At 44.1% G+C, this 10,114-nt stretch overlaps 1 protein-coding gene across 3 annotated transcripts; it reads left to right on the plus strand.

Moving 5' to 3' along the window:
* Window positions 1-1,131: 1,131 nt before the first annotated feature.
* On the plus strand, window positions 1,132-10,055 carry LOC109998598 (uncharacterized). Of its 3 annotated transcripts, none has more exons than XM_020653507.3 (5): window positions 1,132-1,407; window positions 1,516-1,899; window positions 5,442-5,504; window positions 5,842-5,970; window positions 9,382-9,942. In XM_020653507.3, the coding sequence occupies exons 1-5, from the start codon at window positions 1,365-1,367 to the stop codon at window positions 9,543-9,545; spliced, it is 783 nt and encodes a 260-aa protein (XP_020509163.2). In that variant the 5' UTR covers window positions 1,132-1,364; the 3' UTR covers window positions 9,546-9,942. The 3 variants fall into 3 exon arrangements, with proteins under 3 accessions (XP_020509163.2, XP_020509162.2, XP_020509166.2); XM_020653506.3 differs by having other exon boundaries at window positions 1,133-1,407; window positions 1,513-1,899; XM_020653510.3 differs by lacking the exon at window positions 5,442-5,504 and having other exon boundaries at window positions 1,133-1,407; window positions 1,513-1,899; window positions 9,382-10,055.
* Window positions 10,056-10,114: the final 59 nt, after the last annotated feature.

The raw sequence follows: 10,114 nt of genomic DNA on the forward strand, positions 1-10,114 counted from the left end.
ATCTGTCATATTCACCGGTTTGAATCTCGTCCAATCACTGAATTGTATCCACTCCTAAACTCACCTGCTGCGCTCTCATTGGCTGGAGGAAACACACTAGCTCCCCCCAGAAACGTGCTGAGTCAACCAGAACAAAGCAGAACAGTAAAATCCAGTCAGAGGACAGAGTCTCTGCAGACACAGTCACCACCACACATGTATGGAGGCCCAGAAGAGACAATGGAGCAGCTTCACTTTAGGAGAAGTCTGTCTTTTATTTTGAAGGAACAAGCTGCTGACTCTGTCTTTACTTTAGGAGAAGTCTGTCTTTTATTTTGAAGGAACAAGCTGCTGACTCTGTCTTTACTTGAGGAGAAGTCTGTATTTTATTTTGAAGGGACAAGCTGCTGACTCTGTCCTTTTAGGATTATTTTTTTTTGGGGGGGGGTGTGTTTTTACTTTTTAACTCTGCTTTAAGTCGAGTACATTTATCTCGTGCAAAATCATAACAAATGTTTTCCCCCGGCCAGGTATAGACGGGGTACTTTATAACATAATTTATTTCGTGGTGAGAGACACAGTCAGAACTCTGGGGCAGAACTGAGGTTGGGTTTGAGGCCCACCTGCCGTGTTAAATAGATATGAGTAAAAGACAATTATATTACATCTCTAATGGCAGTTTGGTCACCTGAGAAATATCTATGGCATAGGTACAAACATGTACAAACATTAAGAGCCTATCCGCCCGCCATAGTATCAAGCAGATTGTGGTCGCAGATGTAATCAGAAAGTTCTTCATACTCAGTTGTGTCTTGACACAGGAAGCCAAACGCTGCCATAGCGAAACGCTCGGGTGACAAGGTGAAGTGCGTTTTAGCACCCCTGCACCAAAAAACCACAAGGGTTTCAGAAACCTGTTGGCCTTTAATCCTTCTGTGATACAAGATAAAGAAGTGTGTCTTCAGCAGGATGTACCCCTGTTAGAGATCGTGTTTGTCTCCTGATCAAAGACAATAAAACAAACGTGTGAAACAGTCGGTCCAAATTGTCTTTTGGCTTTTTTTTTTAAAAAAAAGCCTACACACATTTTCCATCATACTTTGTTGTATAAAACTTCCACAACCCAACAAAGGCAACATATTCTCACAGAACAGCAACACAGAAAAAAAACAACCTTTCTCCTCCTCCCACACACACACACACACACACACACACACACACACACACACACACACACACACACACACACACACACACACACACACACACACACACACACACACACACACAAACACACACACACACACACACACACACACACACACAAACACGCAGCCAGAGAGACAGGATGAGTCTCAGACCTAGACCACCTCTCACATGATAGCATGACAATGTGGCTGAAAGAAGTGACTTTGCTCTTCCTGACAGGTAAGACTTCACATTCAACTTTTAAGTTTTTTTATTTCCTGGCTTACAAAACTTTTAAACTTTCAAAGTAAAAAGCTGAATTTTGCCACATTTCTTTGTCTGTAGCAGCAATGATGCTGGTGACGGGTCAGGAACCTGTGATTTTGGATCAAACCCAGAGAAGTGTTCCTCTGTCCTCCGGCTCGTCCCTGACTCTGATCTGCGGTTTGAATACAACAGAACACGACAGGTACCGTGTGCACTTCTACTTTTACTCCTCTGGGTCATCCTTCAGTGACATCAACAGAAAGAACCTGTCCCAGAAGCTGTTTATTAGACCTTCATCTACCTCCGTGGTGGAGCAGGGCCTGGAGAACAAAACTGAAGACACAGTGTTGAAATACACTTTATTGAATGCCACAGAGGCAAACAGTGGATGGTACTTTTGTACAGTCAGAGGAGAGATCCCCTATGGCGAGAGCAAGAGCAGCAACGGCACTCAAATCCTTATTGGTGAGTGTTACCTTCAATTCATAAATCCAGTCATGCTGAACTGTAGCTACCTCCGTTTTTTCTCAACTGTTTTGGCTCAATTTTCAAAAACCTTTTTTTTCAAACTGTCAGCACCAAAGAGTAATTTTTCAAAACGCAGCAGAGGAAAGAGAGGAACTTCCTCTGAGCTGCAGCAGATAGACGGACAGACATCTGCAGTGACATGACGAGGGTCGAGACAAAGAGACGAGACAGGAAGAGAATTACACAACAAAACATACATGTAATAATATGTCACTTCATAAACCAGGGGTTCCAAAAGTGGTGGTCGGGACACCCTGGGGGGGTCGCAAGATGCCTTCCAAAAACATTTAAAAATGTGAAATGATTTAAAAATGTATAGTGTATATATAGGCGGACACTGAGCAGCTTTATTCCACGTCATCACTGAGATTAGAAAGGAAACTTTCTAAAAAAACAAATAACTTCAATTCTTAGTTTGGTTTTAATCCCCCGGTTATGGCCACAACCTTCCAGGTGTTACGGCCTAAGTGAGGGACACGCAATGATGATTTTCTGTGATATTTGGTCTGGTCAATCTGGTCACAGGTCTGGTCTTGATCCCCTAAATGTCTTGGTGTAGTCTTGGTCTCGTCCTGCCTTGGTCTTGGTCTTGGTCTTGTCTCGGTCTTGATCCCTACATGTTTGGTCTTGTCTCGCCCTTCCTTGGTCTTGGTCTTGGTCTTGACTCAGTCTCATTCCCTAAATGGCTTAATCTTGGTCTTGTATGGCTTAATCTTGGTCTTGTAATCTGGTCACAGGTCTGGTCTTCAGTGAGATTTATGCGTAAGTGTTGAAAATCCTTCAAATGTAAGTTAGCACATGAAGGCATTGATGTGGTTGTTTGTTGCTCTTAGTAAATAAATCACTGGAATCATATTAGTTTCTGCTGCGACGGTCTTTTGTCTGTTTTGTGCGTGTGGCTGCGAGCGACGGTAAATGCTTTAACCACTTCCAGGGGCGGTGGGGGTCTGCAGCCCCTAGCACCGTTACTTTAGGACTAGCGGGCTGTAACATTTGGGAGCCCCTGATTATAAACTACACTTACATTAATCAGTAACACTGGACATTCTCAAGTTTATTTATACCGCACACATTTCAGCAACGTGGTGTTTCAAAGAGCTTCACACACACCGTCAAAAACATGAAAACAAACAGAGAAGATACTCGGAAGAATACGTTAAATTCTGAATGTAGTGATCTTATCTTCCTGACGGACTCAGATTCACCTGCTGGTCTCCACTAATCTAAATGGACTCTGTTGAACAATCCACCTCAGAGTGTCTTCCTGAGGATCCAGGCTCACAGTTTGCTCCGTCTGAAACCCCACCTGGGTGTGATGCGATGGTGAAACCCCCGCACGATCGTTACAGTTCATTTCATGTTCGCTGACGTCTGTTCAGCAATTAATTAATCAATTCAGCACACATAACAGCCGCTCTTTATCAAGGCAAACCCCATGATGTCTATAACCCCTCTATTTCAGCCCTGCTCAGAACAGGCTTTTTCTGTGTCTGTACCTTTAAATATGTAAATGAGCTGTGTCTGACCACGCCCCCTCTCTGAAAGGGGTGTACTCGGTCTTTCTCGCTCCATGTCCTATTGCTTACGGTGAGAAGGCAGACTCAGAGGGCAGAACAAACACCTATGTTTATCACCACCTAATGTCCAAATAGAGTAATGAACTTAGAAACCAAAACCATTGAAATACACACACACACTAAATTGGCTCCTAATAATACTTTTATACCGTCTACCAACAAACAGCAGCAGGAAGAAGATACTCTATAATGCCTGCACCTTTTCTTAGAGCTGCTTTCACACCTGTAGAAAACTCCTGATTGTAACAACACCACAGGTAACTGAACCCAAAAGAACGACTCACAACGCAGTCTTTGATTGTGGGGAAGAAAACAGTCTTTACTCTTTAAGCAGACACAATCCAAAAAAAGTGATCAAAGAGGAAACAAAAGGCTTGAACGCTTCTCACAGGGGGTCAAAGACGAACTGGCACAGAAGGAAGGGAAGCTACAGACTAAATAGTAGGGTGAGGGGGAAGACAACGAGATGCAGCTGGGAACAATCAGGGCGGGGCAGACAATCACACAGGTGGGAAACACATGAGGGCAGGAAGTGAAGGATCTGAAACGAGAGGAGAAGTTAGTGACCCAAAACAGGAAATAATACAAGATAGAAATAAAAACAACCTAAGACACTGAGCTGGACATGACACTGATATTCTGAGTCTGAGCGTCATGTGTGAACACAAACATCTGAATGTTTCTCTCTCCACCCGGAGTTTCTCCTCCAGCCTCCTCGTATTTATTCTGCAGAAAGTCAGAGTGATCTGATGTGAGAACACAGCAGGATATAATCAGGAGAATTCACCTGGAGCCAGTGGGAGGGGGTGGTGACCTTTATTCCCTGTGATCACTGCACGACCATAGACTGTCAGCACGCCACCTCTACCATCTCCGTGCTCTAATGAACCTGCTGCATTATGTTTCCTGTTCCTCCTACAGAGGAGAAGACTTAGAGAAGAGACTTAGGGCACACTCACACGAGGCAATCTGCACCGTGCCTAAGCACGCTTCACCCCTAAAGTCCACTTCCTTTGACTAGTGTGAGCGCTCCGTATACTTCCTCAGCCCTGGCACAGACATAGAGGTGTGCTTTGGCACGGTACACTTCATGCACGAGCACACAACGTGGACAGCTTTCATTCTGGAGAAATCCCTGAGTGTTCTGTATGTGACTAACATGACTCAGAATAAGACACAAAGTCATTAAAGTAGCTCTCATGTTCTCTGTGCTGTTCTCCAATGTGTGGATTCGCCCGAGCGTCCCTTTTATTTATTTAAATTTCCGAGTCTGCCTGTCTTGTAAAGCACGCTTCATGATCACTTAAAGCCATGCATGTGTTGTTTTACGACGTTATGCACAAGAGATACCCGTGCTCAGGCCCGGTTAGTCCTGGAGCAGTGTGACCGCAGGCCAGAGGGGGAATGAGGAGCTCTAAGGACCCTGTTGTGAAGGTTGGATCAGAGCGTAGTGGGCGGGAGGGAGTGTAGACCTGGAGGAGAGAGATTAGGTAAGGAGGAGACGTTTTTTAAGCGTAAAAGTAGATCTGATTGGTGCACACATTATACTTCAGGTCGACCCTGAATAAGTCAGTGACCCCAGCTCGGTGACCCCACTCGAAAAAGTATGAACTCTAATAAATATTTGATAAGTAGACTACATCTTGTCTGTCTCTGTCTGTTGTGCAAAAAATAAACAAAATGGAGTTAAGAATAAGTTCAACTGTTCAACCCTTCATGATGAAGCCAAAGCACCTGAGAAAACATGCTTTTTAAACTCTGATCACATGTTCACATCCTGCTTATATTTCTACATTTAGCTGATTCATGTAACATCAGGAGGGGTTTCATTCATACATGCATATGCTTTGATTTGCTTTGCCTACAATGAATGCTTCTTAAAGTAACACTTTGTTTCCTCAGCGACAGTGAAGAGCAAGGAACACACAACGTACCCGTCACTGCCCATATTTACGGTTAAACAAGGTGTGTTTGTGTGGATGTGTGATGCACCATGTATGTTGCACTTCGAGGGCTGTGGTGGTGAAATGATTTCCACTGGATGTTGCTCTGAATGGAGACAAATGTTTGACTCGGCTGATTTAACTGATGAGACGTCAGGTGTGAGGTCAGAGGCTTTGTGTTGATTCAGTAATTAAAAAACACATTATCTTATCTTTTAAAGTAGTAAATATTTAACCTGAGGCCGTGTTATCTGTTCAATAAGTCAGACTGTGTTAGAGTCAGTTTAACCCCATACTGACTTACCTACAAACAGATAAATGAACATATTTCAATTCAAGACCAATCTTTTCTTTTGCAGCTACTGAGCGTCCTAAAGACTGGTCGGTCGACTGGTGGCTGTGGATGCTGTTGGGGGTGTCTGCTGTCGTCCTGATTGTTCTGCTGCTCGTATGCATCTTGTTGAGAAGAAGATGCCGCAGACACAGAGGTATCCGCCTTGCTTTTCAATTTCAGGACACAGATGAACATCTAGATCTACTGATAGAGACAGCTTGTAGCATGTTCAGATTGTAGATAAGCGTTGTGTGAACTGTTGGCAGGAGAAGCAGCAGGACAAAGGGCGCTCTGAGAAAAAACACCAAGGGGGGGAAACCACTCTCACAGACAACTTCACACAGGACACACTCGTGCAATCGGTCTACACATCCTGGTTCCGTCTGGTTCGACGACATTTTGCATTTAGGAGACGATATTGTGTGTGTTGAAATGCTGAGAAGAGAGAGAGGAGGTATCGGCCCAGCTCGAGTCTGGTGGAGGCTCATTGAGCTAGAAGGTGGTTAGTGTGGTTTGACAGCAAGGCGCGAGACGAAGTGAAGTGTTAAGGTGCTCCATTTTTTTAAATAAATTTGTAGAACAGACGGCAGCCCGACATGACAAAGACCTCATTATGCACTGCAGGAAGGACTCAGTGCACAAGAAACACGGGGGGCAAGGGACCAGAATACTGAGAAAAAAAATCTGATGTTTGCAAAAGTAACATATCCACCCACACCATAATACCCACAACTTCTATCCACTACCTTACCTACTGTATAATTTACACCAAAAACATGATTGTATATAAAACAGAAGCTTAAAGGGGGAGGACTTTCCTTAATGAAACCCTCACAAGCAGGATTTAGCTGAACAGTCTCCCCTCCTTTGCTTTTTGTTGCTTCTCTTGTTAAAGGCAGGGTTGGTGATTTCCTCCAGATCCAATTTTTCAGATTTTGGTTAAAATTGTCTTTAGGTCCTGACAGACATTAATAACTCATGTTCTCTGAAAAGGGAATGAAGAAAACCTGTCATCTGTATCAGTTGTAAGCCTGTAAAAACTTCAACCAATGTCTGCTACAAGGTACCAATCTGATGAACCAATCACACCCTCCCTGTCTCCCTGCTCGCTCTCTACCTCTTGAAAACACCACACAGATTTAAAGGTCACATATGATGCTAAACTCCTCTTCTCCATGTTCCTCTAACTCTAATATGTGTCTCTAGTCTGTCTATAAACCCCCCAATGATGAGAAAAGTCCATCCTCTCTGTCTTTAACCTTAACTTTTCAGAAAATGTGTGCTCAAACAGGCCGTTTGGAGATTTTCCCTTCATGACATCACAAAGGGCAGTAACCCCTCCCCCAGGTGGGTGACACTCCCACAGCTAGGTGTTTGTTCTGCCCTCTGAGTCTGCCTTTTCACCGTAAACAATAGGACATGGAGCGAGAAAGACCGAGACACCCGAGCCCTTCCAGAGAGGGGGCGTGGTCAGACACAGCTCATTTACATATTTAAAGATACAGACACAGAAACAGCCTGTTCTGAGCAGGGCTGAAATAGAGGGGTTTATAGACATGATCAAATACAGGATCAGAGTGGATTTAGAACAAGAAACTCCACACACATGTTTTGAGGAGCTCTGAGACTTATTTACACTGGTTGAAGAGGAGGAGGTGAATAGAACCCTTTTCACAGACTTCACCTGGAGTTTCTCCTGCCGGACCCCTAGTATTTTTTCCGCAGCAAGTCCAAGTAGGCTGATGTGAGAACGCAGCAGGATATAACCAGGATAATTCACCTTGAGCCAATAGGTGGGGGAGAGACGTTTATATACAGTGACATGCTGCACGGTGCATAGAGTGTCACTTGATGACCCTAGTGAAGTCCACAAGCTGAAACATGTCGCTCTAATGAAGTGAATACAAAGTTGATCTTCATACTTAAAGTGGTGTTGGAGCTTTTTGACCTCTTTCATCTTCGTGCTCCTCGGTCAGTCGTGAAGTTTTGCCAGAAAACCCTGACGTGTCATCTACAAGCACAATGATCAGGTTCAAAGCTGGCGATGTTTCATATCAGAGCTGATAGTCTTGTTCTGTCTTTATTTGTATTTGACCACACACTGTCTGGGTCATATTGCCCCTCCTCTGCCAGGAATTGAGCCCGTCTTCCTGTTGTCATGGTTTCTGTATCACAAAGGTTTTTTCCACAGGTTGAGGTCGCATAACCCCAAGTCCTTTTCTGGCTCCTGGTGTGATGTGGCATTAGTTTGTTAGTGACACTCTCAGACCACATGATGCCAGTTTGACAGTTTTGGGGTCATGTAGAAGTGTTCTCTGCACACCAACCAACTACTGCTACTATGAAGTGAACGCTGCATAGCTCACAGTCCTAACCAACACTCATAGAGTGCCCCAGTAAGGAGTCTTAAAGTCTGCCCCCCCAACCCCAAATCAAAGCAGTCTAGAACTGGGGTGATTCCACTCTGGCAATTCTAAAGTCTGTTGGGCAAAAATCTATTGGGGGCCCTTCAACCAGCATCATTCATCACTGTTGTGTCCCGGCACTTCCTCCTCCTCGTCTTTCTTTGTCGACTTTCATTGATCATCATCATCAGGCAACACGAGCGAGTGCTGTCAGATTAGGCCCCCTTAGGGAGGTTTCCTACTGTCGGTGCAAAATGTGCACATTTAGGGCTGCTGCTTTGGTTTAAGTTTGTCAGCCCTCAAGGGTCCCCCCTAGTGTTCTGGGGCCCCAAGCAGTGGCCTGCCAGCGCCTCTGCCTGGGTCGCATAACCTTTATACACGTTTATACACTTTGTTATTACAGGGAACTCTGCTCTCTCTTGCTAATATGTTTTTGTCTGTTTATTGTTAAATTGTAAAATGAACGTGATGTCTGTTTGGGGCCCCAGAAAACGAGACGTTGCATCTCACTGTGGTTTATAAATCAATAAATGAACATCTGAGAGTCATCTCAGATTGTGCAGCTGTCCCAAACAAGGATCAAAGAAGCTGCTTGTCAACAGGCAAGACAGGCAACTGCTTGGGGCCCCAGACCAGTAGGGGGGCCCCAATCAGCGGCCGAAAATGTGCACATTTTGCAATGATGGAAACCTCCCTAAGGGGGCCCCATCAGAATCAGAATCAGATTTATTGTCCAGGTATGCTTACACACACTATGAATTTCACTTTGGTGAACTGTGCTCTCTTATGTACAGGTACAATATTAAATATCAACAATAAACATAATAAGAAAGACTAATATTTACATGACTAAATATGAAACAGTGCAGTGGTGAATAGTGCAAAAGATGCAAAATGTAAAGTAGAAGTAGAAGTAAAATGAAGTTATGTGACAGATGGGTCAATTAACATGTCAATTACAGTATCTGACAGCACTCATTCTCGTTGCCCTGCTGAACGTTAGTTGGAGGGCACCCAAATTGATTTTTTGCCTAGGGCCCCAACAGACTCTAGGAACGCCCCTGACGAGGATGTACTGGTTTCACTTGACGTCAGTCTGTTTGGTTGGGTTTCCATCCCAGCAGCTGAAACTCATCCTGTTTCTTTTTCTCTTCATGCAGAAGCTGATCCCATCTATGCAAACACTCGTCCTGTGGCCAACAAGCAGCCTTCCCCTCGGCCGGGGATGCCCGAGGAAACCCTGAAAAAGACTTCTTCCTCTCAAAACCTCCGGAACCCGAATCACACCCGTAGACACGACGGCGGCAAACGGAGATACAGATAGTGACGAGGTGTTAGACGTCACCAGTCACCGACTCCGCTCCACGTCGTCTCCGCTAAATGACTCATCTAATTAAACTGATTTTCTTTTGTTGTGTTGCACATTTTATATAATGTTTGTTTGTAGGGAGAGGTTCAGGCCGTGTCCGTGTGTGTGCTGTTTGGTTTTGTTTTCTCAGGTGTTTCCTTTAACGGCCACTAGATGGCAGTAGATGGATAATATATTTTTTCTTGCATGAATGTATTTCTAAAGTCTTTGTGTTGCTAACAGGAGTGTTTTTGAGAAAGAAATCGGAACATGAACATTTCTAGAACTTTGAATTTTGACTTGATTTAATGAAATGTTCAGTACAGTAAGTGTGATTTTATGTTAAGAGTTTAAATTAAATGTTCGGATGTTGCTTTCGCTGTGTTATTTGTTATATCGTCCGTGTTAGAAGTCTATATGATATTGTAAGGTTCATTCTGTGGGACTAACAAACATCCAAATAAAACACAAAGGTTCTCGGTCTCATCACAGGGACGGTGCTTTTGTTTTTGCGGTCACGCAGCTGATTGGTTGCAAAGTGAGAG

The sequence above is a fragment of the Labrus bergylta genome, chromosome 6 (genome assembly GCF_963930695.1).
Source record: "Labrus bergylta chromosome 6, fLabBer1.1, whole genome shotgun sequence".
In the NCBI taxonomy this organism is placed as follows: Eukaryota; Metazoa; Chordata; class Actinopteri; order Labriformes; family Labridae; genus Labrus; species Labrus bergylta.

What these genes read in the sequence shown, in the direction of transcription:
- LOC109998598 (XM_020653506.3), top strand. Translation starts at nt 1,365, where the DNA reads ATGACAATGTGGCTGAAAGAAGTGACTTTGCTCTTCCTGACAG. An exon ending in CGGCACTCAAATCCTTATTG is followed by an intron (nt 1,900 to 5,441) that starts GTGAGTGTTACC and finishes TTGTTTCCTCAG; the next exon opens with CGACAGTGAAGAGCAAGGAA. An exon ending in CATATTTACGGTTAAACAAG is followed by an intron (nt 5,505 to 5,841) that starts GTGTGTTTGTGT and finishes TTTCTTTTGCAG; the next exon opens with CTACTGAGCGTCCTAAAGAC.